Genomic DNA, 17,558 nt, shown 5'->3' on the forward strand with positions numbered 1-17,558 from the left:
AAATATATTCATGACTCTCTCTTTTGATCAGATATTTTGATTTACTCACCATTTACCAATTTCCCACATACTCTGTGTGTGTGTGTGTGTGTGTGTGTGTATTACACATGCTTAGATGGGTGTTCAGGTACTATAATCATGGATTCTTAAAGTTCTAAGTTTCCTTAAAGAGAACAAACCCTGGGAAGTGAGGTGATTTGCTGAATTTCACAACAAATGAAATGGTGAATGTTTTACTTGAAATAGAGACATATATATGCCAATCCAGTGCTCTTTTACAGAAATCCTTAATTGATTTTGGTGTATTTTTTGCATTACTGGTGATGAGTTGTACATTGCTCATTCCATTGATGGAACCAGTGAAGCAATTTATATAATCTCATTGTCAGCCCACGTGTTTGGAATATTCATTGGATTTTTTTGATATTAGCATTATATAGTTTAAGGATTTAGAAAGGCAAAAGGAGCTCCTCACTTTATGTTCTGTTTCAGAACTTTAAGGAGTAAAGAGTCCGTCATAAGCACCTCATGTTGCCTTTCTCCGGGAGGCACCTATTAACAGTGTTTTGACCCTGAAAAAGGAATCAGTAAATCACTATGTATCGAGTGTCTCCAATGTTCAATACATTATTTAGCCACGGGAGATACCACTGCGGAATAAAACGAGTCTCTTGCTTCCTGAGATTTTTATCAGCAGTTGAGTAGTTGAATTTATCTCACCAGTTAAATTATTTAACTATAGGTTGAAAGTGCTGTGAAATGTGACAAATTTGGTGCCATGGGAATGTATAACTGGAGATCCATACCTAGGCTGAAGGAATATGGCAGAGAGAGAGAAAGCTGAGGGGCATTGAAGGCTGCCATGTGGAATAGATATTTTAGATGAACTCTGAAGTGGGAATTGACAAGTCAATGTGGGGGAGAGCAGGGAAGTATGTGAAGAGTGGGCAGGGGTGAGCAAACTTGGCAGAGGGATTAGGCTGTCCAAAGGCTCTGAGATAAGAGATATATTTGAGAAATGGAATTAAAGCCTATAAGTCAGTAGAACAGAAAGGAAAGAAGGTGGAAGAGATGGTGATGCGGAAGTAAGCATAGTCCTCCTGGGTATGCAAGATCTTAGAGAAAGTAGTCATGCTTAGCCTGAAAATTGATGGGGAGTCACTGAACAGTTTTTGAATTTCTTATTTTGTACTATCATATTTGTATATTTAAAAAATCACTCTGGTTGCTCTGTGGAAAACAGAATGGAGAGGAGACAAAGGTGGATGTGGGAGACCATTTAAAGTAAAAGACCATTTAAAGTAATAGAATGCTGGCATTAGGGATTGAGATAAAGGCATGGAAAAATATGTTCAGAGAGGTATACTTGTTTGGTTTTTGCTCTTGTACTTTAATAAAACTTCCTTACTTGTTCGCATCCGTAGTTAACTTCTGTAATTCTTGAAACTGTTCTATCAAGATACATAAGCTTTAGGGGCCTACTATGAATTTTATGTTTTCAATGTAAGGTTGAATATATTACTGATTCTCTTGTCATATAGGAAATAATCTTCTCTATTTAAGTTCAAGAAAGGAAAGCTTATAATAGTAATGATATGAAAGTGTAGGTAATAGGATTTATTGTAATAATCTAGGTGCTTTTATTAGAATAGGAATCATTTAGGGGAATACTTTAAACAAAGTGAAAAAGAGCCTTGACCATAAGGGTACTTGGATGGCTCAGTTAGTTGAGCATCCCACTCTTGATTTCGGCTAAGGTCATGAGAGTGGGTCCTGCCTTTAGCTCTGCACTGGATGTGGAGGCTGGTTTTGATTCTCTCTCCCCCTCTTCCTTACCCTTACTAGCTAGCATGTTCTCTCTCTCTCTCTTTCTCAAATAAATAAATAGATAAATCTTTTTTTTAAAAAAAGTCTTGACTAGAGGCATAATTTAAGAATAATTGATACTAAGAGCTCTACTAGAAAACTACATATGGATTAATAGAAGAAAGTATGGCTATTAGGTAAATTGAATGACTTTTTAATTGCTTTTTATATTCATGTTCCATTTAGTACGTGTTTGTCAGTACAGTCTAATTTTAGAAAGTACACTGTCATGAGAATATTTTCAAATTTTGTTAAGACAGATACCACCAGAAATTGTTAGTAGATGTTTTCCTGATTTACAAAGGGAAGCAATGTACTACTGTTGTTCTTAACCTTCCTAACCTAAAAAAGTTCCTTTGAGTTGAGACTTATATTAAATTTGCACATTATTCAGTGGAAGTGATTCAAGCAAAGGGAAAATAATGATCTTAGGTGGAAATACAGAATACTGTTCCTGGTTTTTTCTACCCTCAAACATATCTGTAGAAATCCCTATTTTAAATTTAAAATAAATTTTATGTATTTTCACTTATTGTCAATGTTATATCGTCTGTAATGAGTTGAGATGGGTTTAAAATGCCTTCTAAAATTAGTAAATTTTATTTTGTTTGAAAACTTCAATAAATTATATAAATAACATTATACCATGAAACAAAACATATAATTTGAAAGATTATATATTCAGCTTTCTTCTAAATTTGTTAGAATGAACCTTTTATGGATAAAATGAGCAATGGCCTGTACCAACTAAATTCTGTTATAAAATTTTTAGATGTGGATGATTTTTTTTTTACCAATAATTCATGTAAAAACTTTTGAAAGATGCTTATACAGATTGTGGTTTTTTGTTTTTTGTTTTTAATAAGTGAAAAGGAGACTCTAGAGACTGCTAGGTTTAAATTTTCTTTTTGGTTTTATGTTGAGTCCAAGTATTGTTACCAAAGTTAATATATGCTTATGTATGATGGCTCTTGTAGTATTTTAAGTAATGTTAACCCCTTCTCAGGTTCCTGAGTACAGGTTACCTTTTTAATGTTAATTTGTTTCTGTGTTCATGTACTTAATAATTTAGTCTTTCTTCCCACATGTGTAACAAAATTATAGTTGTGTATTTAAAAAAAGATGAGTGTTAATAACTTATGTTTTTGAAAATAGGCATCTGTTATATTCCTCAAAGCCATTAACACCTTTACGTTTTCTCTCAAAATGAGACAGTAATCAAGTTAATTTCTTCACTAGCTTTTTTATTATATATGTTTGGGTAAATAACAGTGAATTATAGTATACTTTTTCTTTGCTCCTCTGCTGCCCAGCATCTTCATGAATAAATAGATTCTTTTATCTATTTGGTATGTTCCTAAAAAGGTAAATTAATTTGAGTGCTAATTTAAGGAAAATTCACCAAAAAAAAAAAAAAACTTGTTTAAAAATATCAATCCAAGGAGAGGTGTATACTGCTTTTGGCTTATCTGTTTTATTTGTTACTATTTCACGGGATGGACTAAATTAGCAGTGTTTCTTGAGGTTTGTTACTTTTAAGGTAGAGTAATAGGTAACTTAATAAAATTAATAATCACCTTTTTCATGAGTATTGTGGTATTTTGTATCATTCTTTAAGACCTATTATTCCAAATGGTCAAGTGTTCAAGTGCTAGTATCTGCAAACAGAAACCACTGTTTGCAGACTCATACCAAAGGTATTTGGTTCAGAATTGGGCTGTATAACTAAGAAGAATGTAGAGCATTCAGAAAGGGTTCAGAAAGAACCAAGAAGTGTCTCAAATGCTCTTCGAAAAGCAAGGAAAACCATTTGGAATCCCTAATATGTTCTGTCTGGCTGAGAAATACATGATATACTTGGGGTCAGAATTTTAGATTGAACTGGAAAAAAGTTTTTTTCTTTGTATTTTAAGCACTTACGTAGTATTTTAAAGCCTTGGCACATAAAATACTTAAAATAATATTGTTCAAAGACTTGGCCAAGTAGATTTGATATACCTTGGGTCTTGTGAAAGGGAAGACTGAGATGTAATAGAAATTAAGTAAACAAAATCTTAGTGTAAATAAATTCAATCTCTCTGGTAATGGCGTTGTTTAATTAGTCATTAAAATTAACTTACTTTAACTTTTTGATAAAAAAAATTATATAATGCTTTTATCTAATGTGTTTTTTATAAGGTCAAAAGAAATAGACTGGCAACCTTATTTTACTACACGTATTGTAGATGATTTTGGCACACACCTACGAGTATTCAGAAAGGCTCAACAGAAGATAACAGAGAAAGATGATCAAGCAAAAGGTAATACCTTTATTCCCTTTGAAAATTAGGACTTTATTTAAAATATGTCTTTATCATTCTTTATGTTTTATTCTTTTCTTTGTGCAGGTACAGCAGAAGATCTGGTGGATACTTTCTTTGAAGTTGAAGTTGAAATGGAGAAGGATGTTTGCCGTGATCTAGTGTGCACTTCTCCCAAAGATGAAGAAGGTTTTCTTCTCAGTTTAACTCTTTGGAGAATAGTAACCGTTTATATTGGTTAGAGACAAGTTAGCAGAGCCAGGGAACAAAATACGGGTAAAGGGTGAAATTATTCTTACAGGATGGGTAGCATAGTATAGACACTGTCACTAGTCATCTTAATTTTTAACTCTTAAAAGTAGTTTTCAGATTTTTTTCTCTGTTTTTAAAAGTCATCTTTAAAATTTAAAGATGGTAATTAAAGATTACTTCTCTTCTTTTAAAATAGAGCAGGCACAAACAATTTATAACTAAATTTACTTTTTAGGATATATAGTAATTTATCTTCTCCTTGAATTTATCAATTCTACTTCAAGAGTATACCTATTACCCTAAAATATTTTCTAAGAGAATGAGTATAATGATTTCAAATACATTTTATGGGGTAGAATGGACTTGTCTTTTCTTTGTGAGAGGTTAGACTGGATAAGCTTTCACTGAGGAGGTTATCTTTTCCTAGTTTTGTAGCCTCTCAGAAAGAGTCTTTGCTACTTGGTGCATTTTGGATTAACAGGATCAGCTATATAATTCTGTTCCCAGCAAGTGTCAGCATATGTACAACAGAGAAGTTGTTCTAGTTGTGGAAATTGTTTTCTTCAAGTTTTAAATTGTGCGCTTACTCTCCTTTTTCTTCTTTTCTTTATATTTACACTACTGTTGAATTTTTAATTGTCATTTCATTAACACTGGCATGAAATAATAGCTAAGTATAAGAAATACAGTGATTTGTAGTACTTTCATGTAAATCAAGGAAGTAGTAAAGTAGAAGAGCATATTCTTTTTCTTTCCTTATTACCTACCAGGATAGTGGAGGTTCTTTCTTGAAAGAAGAATTACAAGTATATTTTAAAATATGCAAATAGCTTGTAAGTACACAAAGGTAATGTGTAGTAGAAGTGTAGAGTACTTGGTACAACCATAACTGTTTTGGGGCGAAACACTTTGATAATTGAAGTTTCTCAGTGATTCAAAAACACAGTAAAACTGAGCAGAATAAAAAAAAAATTAGTTTGATTAGTGAATCGTTACTGTTTAGAGAATAATGAAAAAATTTAATCAATACTGATTTGTACTAATTAATTATTAAAATAATAAGCTGCTATAATTGGGAAACTACTTATTTATGCCTTTATGTGTTTTTTTAATCACAAATCGGTGGAGATTTTATTTTCTAATGTTATTATAGCTAGCTTTTTCATTTCTAGGATTCCTAAGGGACTTGTGTGAGGTCTTATTATATTTATTGCTACCTCCTGGAGATTTCCAGAACAAGATCATGCGATACTTTGTCAGGGTAAGCAAGCTTAAACTCATATCAAATAAATGGCTATAAAGAAACTTTGTATAGTAATTCTCAAAGTATTGGTTTCAGGACCCCATTAAATTCTTAAAAATTATTGAGGACCTCAAAGTGCTTTTGTTCACATGGGCTTTATTTATCAACATTTACTGTATATAAGTTAAAACTAAGAAATTTTGAAACACAAAATTTTGAAGGAAAAAAAATTATGTACTTACCTACAGTAATAGGGAATTATGAGGGCACTTTAGATTGGGTACACATTCCATTACTTGATTTCTATCATCACACCATCATGTTCCTTTTTGAAAATATCACTCTGTGCTTGTCTCCTTCCATCCCCCAGAGATCCCTGGACAATACTTTGAGAACTGTTTGACTTAGAGTTCAGTACGGGGATTTTGGGTTATAGCAAAGATACGTTTTAAATTTTGTTTAATATAGCTTTACCTATAAACTTACTGGAATTAGGTTAATTAAAATAACACTTTTGGATAGAAACTTACCAAAAAAAAAAAAAAAAACTAAGCAGCTATGATTCTGCTTCTTATAATTAGATAATGAGTTAAAGTAGATGAGAACAGTAGTCTTGGACTTTTTATTCCCCCAATATAAACATCAGAGTAAAATTCTATATACAGGGCACCTTGGTGGCTCAGTCAGTTAAGGGGCTGCCTTCAGCTCAGGTCATGATGTCAGGGTCCTGGGATCAAGTCCTGCATAAGGCTCTCTGCTCAGCAGGGAGTCTGCTTCTCCCTCTCCCTCTGCTTGTACTCTCTCTTTGTGTCAAATAAATAAATAAACAAACAAGTAAATCTTCTTAAAAAAAATTTTATGTACAGATGTAAAGGAATAACTCTTTTGTTTTGATTGCTGGTTGTGACTGAGATAATGCTAGCTAGTTAGGTACAACCCTTATGCTGGTCGAATGGGTTTTAAGTGTCTAATTTATATGAAAATGAAAGTTAGGATCTTTTTGTCTGCCATCCAGCAAAATAGATGCCAATTCCTGAGGTGTGCTTTTATACTCGTATGTTATTATTTAAGCAATACCAACAATTTCTTAGTACCTACCTAACTTGAGTTCAGTACACTTAAGTAGGGGAGTGGTGCTGTGAATTGAGTAGTAAACGCTTGGTTTTAATGGGAAATACCTGATAAATGATGTATTGTTAAGACCAATTATTTGGGCTAGTCATTATTAAGGCAGTAAATACCTGACACGTCTATCTGTAGATTCACCTCTGCCATTGAAAGAAGACACTGCTAAATCAGTTACAGTACTCATTTGTGTTGAGTATTTGTTTGGCAGCAGAATCTTTGTCTACCTGGTTCACTAGACAGCTGCTACTGGGCAGTGTCTCAGCAACTTTCACATGGCTAGCAAACTTTTCCCTCTTGAAATTTTGTCTTTGCTTGCGTTCCATGTCATTGCTTTCCTGATTTTTCTCTTCCTTTGGTCTCCTTTTTAGTTATTTTTACATGTTTTAACTCCTCTTGTATTTAATTTCAAATTTACAAGTTCTTTAGGCCTGAGCCCTCTTTTTTGCTCATCCATTCCTGTGGCTTTAAGTACTTTCCAAGTGCTAGTGATTTTCCAATTTATATCTGTCGTACAGACTTTCCTTCTGAACTTTAGCTGCCTCTGACTAGCTGCTCACTGAAATTGCCATTCAATTGGCTCACAGTCCTTTTAAACTTTAAATGTTCAAAATGGAAATCTTACTCTTGTTTCCATGTCCTGTCTTGCCTTTTAGTCTCCTCTCCATCCTAGTAAAGGCTGTGACCATCCAGCAAATATTTCCCATCTCGAGTTCTTCCAGAGGTTTACAAGGACTTTGTTTACCTTTCTGGTCTTTGTGCCATGCTGTCACTGTATTCCAACTATGCTGTCTTCTCCAGAAGTGCCATTTTCTCCTACTGTAGGGCCCACCTCGTACTCTTTTTTTTTTTTCCTGGTCAAAATGATTCCCCATATTCTCTTGGCTAAGTTATATTCACCCCTCATATCCCACTTCTTCAGAAATGCTGACCCTGACCACCCAATCTAAAGTGCCCTCATAATTCCCTATTACTGTAGGTAAGTACATAATTTTTTTTCCTTCAAAGCATATATCATATTTTAATATTATAATTTACTTACTTGATGCCTTCCCCCTCCCTGGTAATACTGTAAGGCCCATTAGGACACAGGCACTATCTGTATCATCATCATGTACCTCGTGTTTATCACAGTGCCTGGCACATAGCACATACCCTGTCAGAGAATTAGTTTTTTGTTTCTTGTTTTTTTTAAGATTTTATTTATTGATTTGACAGATCACAAGTAGGCAGAGAGGCAGGCAGAGAGAGAGAGAGAAGGAAGCAGGCTCCCTGCTGAGCAGAGAGCCCAAAGCGGGGCTCGATCCCAGGATCCAGAGATCATGACCTGAGCTGAAGGCAGAGGCTTTAACCCACTGAGCCACCCAGGTGCCCCAGAGAATTAGTTTTAATGAGGGGAAACTTTTTGCCCTTCTTGCTGAAGGTGCACATATTACTGCAGCTCCTGAAGATGAAGCTGACTCTTAGGAGACATGAATGAAGATCTGCCTTGTTACATGAGGTTATCATTTAAAGCATATAGGATTATTTAAAGAGCAAATATGTTTTGTTGTAGATTGGTCTGTCTTTATGGTTGAATCTGATTGTGTGTAATTACAGAGTCCTGCATTCAGCAAATCAGGTTTTTCTCTTGTAACTTGGTAATTCTTTATCAGTTTTCTTTTGTTGGTAATTTAAGTTTTCCTAAAGATGGTTTTGTTTAGATTAAATAACATTGTAAAGAGTTCTTACTTCTTTCCTTTATATGGATCTTTTATAGAAATTGTACAAATCATAGCATTTGACTACAGTAATTGCTCTTTAATTGTCTTGCTTTCTGTCCATTACCACATTTTATTTATTTAAAGATTCATGGCCTCAGTGACTTTGTAGCTTTTAAGCCTTCATATTTGACAGCTGGTGCTTGTCTTAAGGTAGAAATTACATGGCTATGGCTACTTATTTTGGAATATTTAGAGCTCTCACTAGAACCTGTATAGAAATTGTTGAGTCATATGATTACATCTTGACTAACCAAACCCTTTCATGAGGCAAATTAGAAGATCAATGTAATTTTCTAAGACAGGCTGACTAATAGCATTGACTAATGAGAAGCATTAAATTTATTCACAGTTATTCCCCATGTGCTTTTTATTTCTTACTTTGAAAAGAAACTTTCGAGAAACATAGTTTTGTTTATGAATTTTCTCCTTACAAAGCACATTTTTAAATTTGAACATTTGTGGCCAGAGAGAATTTGAAGGAAAGAATTATGTAAATAATATAATTTTTAAGAAGTTGGAGACTAAAACTAATCTTAAAAGAATAAACAATTCCTCCTCCTCCTCCTCCTCCTTTTAAAAAAGATTTTATTTATTTACTTGAAGAGAAAGACCGTGAGAGAGGGAATACAAGCAGGAGGAGTGGGAGAAGGAGAAGCAGGCTTCCCACTGGGCAGGCAACCTGATGCAGGGCTTGATCTCAGGACCCTCGGATCATCGGATCATGACCTGAGCTGAAGGCAGATGGCTGACAGTTGAGCCACCTAGGCACCCCTAAACAATTTCTCATAATTTGAGATTGTAAGATGTCTCAAAAGATATTTCTAAAAGTTAACGGAACCATCCCACATTCGATGTAGAGATTACTGAAAAAAATTAATTAGTAAAAATAAATAAGAGGTGCCTGGCACCTCTTGGTAAAACATGCTACTCTTAATCTGGGGTTGTGAGGTTGAGCCCCACATTGGGTGTAAAGATTACTTAAAAGATACGAAGAAAAGAAAGTAAGTAAATAATTAAAAGTTTCTGGAACCTTCATGATTGCCTTTTGGAAATGTTAATTCATCATTGGTAATAGTTTTCAGAGACTTACACAGCTTACAAAAGTAGAGTTTATATAAAATAGCTCTCTAAAGGAAAATAAAGTGAATGCTGCCTTTTATGAGATTATATCAGAAAATGGACCAGATAAGTTAGAGATCTTGACAAAAGGAATAAATTGGCCCTTTAATTAGAAAAGTAAAATATTCTGTTAAAATTACAGTCACTTAGTCTTTTTCCAGTTTTCTTTAGAAATGGTATTTCATAGATTTATGTATCAGCATGCATAAAAGAATAAAGATTAATAATGGGTGAAGTTGTGGTATTAATAGAATCAGCACTAAACTCTTCATTTCCATCCCTTTACTATTTATGTAATGCCTGCCATGTTGAGGAATATGACCTTGAGTAAATAGTTTTGAAGATTGACAAATTAGTAGATCACTTGACAGGTGTCATTCGTATGCTGAACATTCCTAGATAGTGGTAGCGTTTCTAGAAGTAGAAAACAGACAGTTACATAGAGGATGATAAGTGACAAATCCCATAAATTCAGGGCATGGGTATATTTTAAAAATGAAAATACAAAAATACTCAGCTGAAATGATCAAGGCTTTTTCAGTTGGAGATTTTATTCTGTAGTCAGTCCTGGGAGGAAGAGCAGGATTTTAGTAGGTAGGAGCATAAATAGCTACAAAAAATGGGAGGATCTATTCTAGAGAAAGATGAATAATTAACATACTATTTTATTTTCTATTAGGAAAGATTTCAAACACAAACAAGTATAGAGAATAATACAGTAGACATTTATGTACCAACTACCCAAATTTAACCAATGTTAATGTTTTACTTTAGTAGCTCTGTTCCTCTCTTGAAGGTAACTACTGTTCTAAAATTGGTTGTGTATTTTTTTTATTTTTTTATTTTTTATTTTTATACTTCTAATATAGATGTAAGGATTCATAAATACATATGGTACCTTTTTTGTTTTGCCTTTTTAAAAATTGATGTAAATGCTAACATACTACAGCTACCCTTTTGCTTTTTTCCACTCAACACTAGATGCCATTGTGGAGATATATCCAGGTTGGTATAGGTAGCTTCATCTCACTTATTTTAACTGAGGTGTATTAGTTCATCTTTTTATAAGATTGTTTTGGCTTTTGGGTTTAACGTGTATCGTACCTTTCTTAAGTAACAGCATTGTGTTATTTACATTACCTAGTGATTTGATAAATATATTAGTTTAAATTTGTTTTTGTTTTTTACAATTTTTGTCCAGGAAATTCTTGCACGAGGAATTCTTCTTCCATTAATAAATCAACTCAGTGATCCTGATTATATTAATCAATATATCATATGGATGGTATGTACTTTCTAAAATTATGACTCTGTTTTTAAAACAGTTTTTTCGAAATTTAGAAGCAGTACTTGGAGAGCAGGAAGATCAAGAAATAATTTATTAAAGAAATTAGGTAAAAATATGTTTAAAGATAATCTTTATATTTCTCATATTTCTGTTTGCTAATATGTTGAACATGCAGCCAAATTCTTTTTAAGATGTTTGTTAATAAGATAATCCTGTTACAATTTTGGTGTTGTTACTACTTATTTAAATTAAAAAAAAAAGGATATTTTACTGCCTGAGTGGATAGATGATGAGTATTTTAAAAAGTTGCTGTTTGCTTTTAAACAGAGCTTGTGGTCTGAACTACTTAATAGCATGTGCTTTACATTTTTATACCGTATAATGGAGGAAGGTATGGTAAAACGAACACTGGACTAAGAATGGGAGGAAGTGTGTTCTAGACTTGTTTCTGCAGGTTGCTTAGTGTGTGTATAAGTAGCTAGTTTTCTGTAAGTCATAGCTTTCTCATCTGTCAGACATATTAGAGGGTTAGTGATTACTAAGTTTACTGAGTCTAATTATTTTTGTGTTTATATGCTTTTCCTCAGTAAACTCATAGTTAAGAAAGAGTTGTAAATGGGCTATTGCTGGGAGTTCTTTGTTATATGCTTCTAGATCGTTGATTCATTTTCTTGAAATAGAATTTCTTCACCACAGTTGTCTTCTATTAATTCAGTCTAGCTTTCTTAGGAAAGAATTTCTTGTTCTTTGTTTCTAGTAACCATTATCAAACTGGACATTGTTTTGGTGGTGTTGCTGCAGCAATTTTTCTCTCTCCCACCAGATTGTGGGTTACCTGCAGGCAGAAATTGTTTTGTTAGCTTTGTATTTCTAGAGCCTTTTTTGCAGGCCATACAACTGGTTCTTCATTTCCTTTGTCAATTTTTTTACTGTCCTGTTGGGCTCTATGAAAGCTTTAAAAACATGCATATCTGCCTAGTTAAAATTTTTGAAAATGCATATCCTTTGGTTAGGAGTTATACTCATGAAATTCATTCTTAAGTAATAATAAGTAAGTTTGAAACAATTTATATTTAAGGACATTAATGGCAACATTGCTTTTAAAACTAAAAAATTGAAAGCAATTTAAGTGTTCTACATGGAGGATTAGTTTAATAAGTTATGGCATATTGATAAAATAGAATACATGAAGCCATTAAAAAGAATGATAGTAGTATATCTTAGTGTATCTTGAATAATGAAAAAATGCTTATATATATATTTAAAGATTTTATTTACTTGAGAGAGAGAGAGTGTGAGAGAACAGGATCATAAGGGGGGGGGAGGGGCAGAGGGAGTAGCAGGCTTCCCACTAAGCAGGGAGCCTGTTGTGGGACTTGATCCGAGGACCCCAGGATCATAGGAACATGCCCTGACAGAAGGCAGACACGTAACCAACTGAGCCACCCAGGCACCAGGTCCTTATTTCATTTTGCATTATGTTTTATACTAAACTAAACATATTTTTTATATGAAAAGGATAACCAGAGGTGATGTGTGTGTAGAGAGTGCTTTTTAAAAAACAAATATATAAGTAATTATATTCTTACTAATGACTATAGAATTCTGATAGTATATATACTGTTTGAAATCTTAACAAGATTATGTAGGATTATAAAAGATTATGAATGTTTTAATTTTTTCTCTTGTGTATATATTGTACTTTATAGGAAGTATTAGTTATATAATAAAAAAAGTAATTTTTAAAAAACTAGGTAAAGAGGTAAAATTCAAAAACATTTCAGTAATGAAATAAGGGTAAATGGTATTAGGAAATGTTTTTTAGAACACAGTAAAATGGATGTTTTATACTAAACTTAATCAAGATATAGTACTGTATAATCTTATTTGTGATATAGAAAAGGTACAGAATGTTATGGTTATCTCTCACTCATGGGATTAGGAATAATTTTTTTCCTATATATTTTTCTTCAGCTTTCAGTTTTTCTTTTGCTGAATTTATATTAACTATATAATTAAATACATGGTGTAAACATTTGAGGGGGTGGAATTTAAAATATGCTCCAAAAGAAATTCAAACCAATATGTCTTTACTTGTTCTCCCTAGAGTTGGATTAATACTACTATTGTGTATGATGCTTGGGTCTTTTTTCTCGTTAATGAACAGGAATTGTTCCTTATTTCATTTTGCAGTATAGAATCAGAAAATATATTTAAAAGAGCAAAGTTTATCAGTAAAGGATCTTTAGCCTACTTTGTTGCCTTGTTTAGTATTTTGACATTAATTGTGTGGAAAACCTTGTATCCATAGGTATTATAAATATTAAAATGAGCTCAGTTCTTATTCTTAGTTCAGTTACATTAATATCTAACCATATAGTTCATTTCTATTTGAACGGCAAAGTTTAGAGCAGTCTAGTAGTAACATATCTTCTTTCTATAATATGTTAGTGTTATCCAACGATAGTTTTTAAGTCATTTCTAAAAATAGTATAGATAGTTTTGCGTTACTCATCATAAATGTATATATTTTTTTAAAATACGAACTAATTAAGAATGAGTCTTCTCTCTTACTGTTTAATAAATTATCTCATATTGTTATTTTCAACTAGAGCAGATAAATGGACATCTGTTTAATTGTTTCTTAATGTGTTCTTAGAGAAATCATGTCTTTAATAACCTACCTTTTTTTTAATCATTGAAATAAAATTTACATAAAGTGAAAGAAATTGCCAAGTAGTCTTCTGAAGTTTTGTTCTGATTTTGCACTTCCCTAGCACCAGTTGAGAGCCCCCATCTCTCTGCATTCTGATGAGCATTTGGCATTGCTGTTTTGTTGTGGTTAACTTGAATATGCATGATGACTCAATGATATTGAGCATCTTTTCGTGTGCTTATTAGCTAGTTTTTCCCAAGTTCTGGACATCTTCAGTCCCCAATTCTTCGACTCCTTATAGAGAATGTATAGTATCCCAAGTCTGCTGCCTTTTCATTGTTTCCCTTACTCCTTTACTTAAGTCTTGTTGGCAGTCACAGCAGCTGGTCACTTTATAATATCCTTGAGTACTTTTTGTGTCTCACTTTGTTATATTTTTGATGAAGCCACACTCTGGTTAAATTCAACTCAACTCTCAACTCCCATTCCTGTTCTTAAACAGCACATGGCTAGGAGAAAAAAAAACAGTTAATTATGTCATCACATCGATTCTGTTCAGTTTAGGTCAGAGAACAGCACTCTTCTGTTTAAAACCCTCCAATAACTTCATTCCACTCAGAATGGAAGCTACCACATGTACTGTACCCTACCAGATTGGCCTTTCACTGCCACTAATCTCATCTTCTACTCCTTTACCTTTCTTTGGGACTATGAGTACAGAAGTTTTCATTTTGTGTTCTTAAAAGCACTGCGTAAACACTTGATATAAGATTGTTCCTACCTAGCATGTGGTAGACCCTGAAGATTCTTTTTTTCCTGAGTCCTTCTCCCACCTGTTTTTTAAACTTCATTTTCAGATCCGTGATTCTAATTGCAACTATGAGGCCTTTATGAACATTATTAAATTGAGTGACAATATTGGAGAGCTAGAAGCAGTCAGAGATAAGGCAGCAGAAGAATTACAGTATCTTCGATCTCTAGATACAGTTGGTGATGGTAAGTAATTCATTTAAGTACAGAAACATGTACTTCTTTAATCATTATTCTATCTTTAAACAAAACTTTAATTTACCCAAATGTCACTTTATGATATTAATTATTTTCACCTTATCTAAGTCTAAATCTTATTATGTTAATGTGTGTTAAGAATAAAAGTATTACAATTTTCTGAATTTGAGGCTGTTGATACTGTAATTATCTCTAAAGTAAAAATAATAGGCATGGTTTAATTTTAATTAAATAATTTCACTATAAAATTTCAGATTAGTTCTTTTATTGTTTGCTCTGTTCATGTTAAATTACAGTACATACATGTTTAAAGTATTTCATAAATAACATTACCACTAGCTCATAATCAATTTGTTTATATTTAGATATCAACACTATCAAGAATCAAATAAATAGCTTACTATTTGTAAAGAAAGTATGTGACTCAAGAATACAGCGATTGCAGTCAGGCAAAGTAAGTAAAGTACTTTAAAATTAATGTTTAGTTATAAATACTTTATATTCACTTAAATATCTAGCAAATGACAAGATGTGAAATATTAACTAGTGTGACCCTCCACAAAAGGATTTGCAGAAAAAAGTATTTGTTAAAACTAAAGAGATTAAAACATTTCCTGAAAAATGCTACAGCAATTAAGGATTTTATTTATTGGTTTATTTATTCATCTTTTCATTTTTTATTAAAAATTCAACACTTACATAGTTTTATACATTGAGCACCATTTTAGACGGACCTAATAGGCAAAAGTTCTCTCTTCATAGAACTTATATTTTAGTTGAAGAGTCAAAAAATAAACCAATAAATAAATTATTATATAATGTTAAAAAACGTGTTAAAAATAAGTAAATATAAAAAATAACAAGGCAAAGTAGAGAGAGAACGTCTAGGAATGTTTTAGATTAGATGCTGAGTGATTTGGTTACATTTGAGCTTAGAGAAATCTGGTAGAATAATGGGAAAGTGTTGAGATTTTTTCTTTTTTTTTTTTTTTTTAAAGATTTAATTTATTTATTTGACAGAAATCACAAGTAGATGGAGAGGCAGGCAGAGAGAGAGAGAGAGGGAAGCAGGCTCTCTGCTGAGCAGAGAGCCCGATGCGGGACTCGATCCCAGGACTCTGAGATCATGACCTGAGCCGAAGGCAGCGGCTTAACCCACTGAGCCACCCAGGCGCTCGAGAGATTTTTTCTTTTTTAAAGAATCGTTCAGGCAGAGGTGAAATCATATGCAGAGGCCCTGAGATAGGAAGATGTTTGGTGAGTTAGAGTAGGTCAGCATTGCTGGTATGGAATGAATGAGAAAGGATGATAGTAGTAATAAAATTGGAGAGGAACCTTAGGGATTATATCATATGTGGTTTTATCTACCATAGTAAGATTTTTTAAAAATTCTTTTTTTTTTTTAAAGATTTTAAAAATTTATTTGACAGAGAGAGAGAGAGATCACAAGTAGGCAGAGAGGCAGGCAGAAAGAGGGGGAAGCAGGCTCCCTCCTGAGCAGAGAGCTAAATGTGGGGCTCAGTCCTAGGATCCTGAGATCATGACCTGAGCCGAAGGCAGAGGCTTAACTCACTGAGCCACCCAGGTGCCCTGATTTTTAAAAAATTCTAATCGTGATGGGAATCCGTTGGAGATTTATGCTGGCAAGTGACATGACCTGACTTATGAGGTAAAATAATCCCTTGGGGTCTTTGTGATGTTTAGAAATTGTGGTAGAGTTGGCGGGAATAAGAATGGAGACTAAAAGATCATTTAGGAGATGATTGGTCCAGTATGAGATGTCTGCAGAGGTTGTGGGAAGTAATTAGAATTTGGATGTAGTACTAACAGATTTGCTAATAGACTAAATATGGAGTGAGGGGAAAAAAAAGGAGGATTCCTAGAATTTCTGGCCTGACTGCATGAACAGTGTTGTTATTTACTAAAATAGATAATACAGTAAAGAGGAGATTAAGAAGAGACAGTCAAATTTTGGATGTTTTAGTTTGAGATCCTTATTGGACAGTCGTATAAACCTGCTAGCTGTTAAGCACTGTAGTTCAAGGGGAAGGTTGGTGATGGACCTAAACTTTGAGGGTCCTCAGGATTATTAGATGTTTATTTAAAGTAAAGATACTGGATGGAGTTACCTAAAACAGTGAGTATAAGAAAGAAGATAATCAAGAACTTAGTCCAGAGGCAGTATAGTTACTAGAGTTTAAGACAAAGTGGAAGATCTACCTAAAGAGACAGAGTAAGTCACTGGTGAAATTGAAGGAAAACGTGGGAGTGTGATATTCCAGAAGCCAATTATAGAAAGTTTTTAAGGAAGTAAGAAATCGGGTATGTCACAGGCTGCTAATAAGTTGAATAAGATGAAGACGTAGAAGTGACCGTTTGATTTGCCACCAGGAGAATACTGGTGATCTGATAATAGCATTTTGGAGTATTGGAGAGAAACCCTTATTGGAACTGGTCCAAGAGAAAATGGAGAGAGATGAATTAGAAACAGTGATTATAGGTAGCTGAGAAGAGCAGAGATTTGGGCCTTGGAAACAGAAAAGAGATTTTTTTTTAAACTAACTACCTTAGTTTTCAGTATAGTCCTTTATTTTTTTTTTCTGGTTTTCCCTTTTGGAAATTTATTGTGACTTTCTGGGCTTGTAATTTTAAAATGTATTTAAATTTTGAATTTCTTAAGAATAGAAGTCTGATTTTTATAAATATTGAGTTTAGTTGCTGAATTAATTACAACTCATTACTTGAGGCCCGCGTTTGTCTAATACCTGAACTTATGTGTATGTATGTCTTTGTTTCAGTTAAATGTATTTTAAAATTATATACTCATGCACATTCAGTATAGAAGAATACTTATTTTGGGAGCAAGAGAGCACATCAGTGGGAGCAGGGGACGGGGGCTGAGAGAGAGAGAGGAAGGAGAGAAAGAATCTCCAAGCAG

At 33.3% G+C, this 17,558-nt stretch overlaps 1 protein-coding gene across 2 annotated transcripts in view; it reads left to right on the top strand.

The window, feature by feature from the left end:
- Positions 1-17,558, top strand: part of SNX13 (sorting nexin 13) — a 130,196-nt gene that overhangs the window by 59,569 nt on the left and 53,069 nt on the right. For both annotated transcript variants that reach the window (XM_059396750.1, XM_059396751.1), the window contains exons 6-11: positions 4,045-4,166; positions 4,254-4,355; positions 5,591-5,679; positions 10,870-10,953; positions 14,470-14,608; positions 14,986-15,074. In XM_059396750.1, the coding sequence (XP_059252733.1) occupies positions 4,045-4,166; positions 4,254-4,355; positions 5,591-5,679; positions 10,870-10,953; positions 14,470-14,608; positions 14,986-15,074 (625 nt within the window). The remainder of the gene's footprint in view (positions 1-4,044; positions 4,167-4,253; positions 4,356-5,590; positions 5,680-10,869; positions 10,954-14,469; positions 14,609-14,985; positions 15,075-17,558) is intronic.

Source organism: Mustela nigripes, chromosome 4, assembly GCF_022355385.1.
Source record: "Mustela nigripes isolate SB6536 chromosome 4, MUSNIG.SB6536, whole genome shotgun sequence".
Taxonomy (NCBI): domain Eukaryota; kingdom Metazoa; phylum Chordata; class Mammalia; order Carnivora; family Mustelidae; genus Mustela; species Mustela nigripes.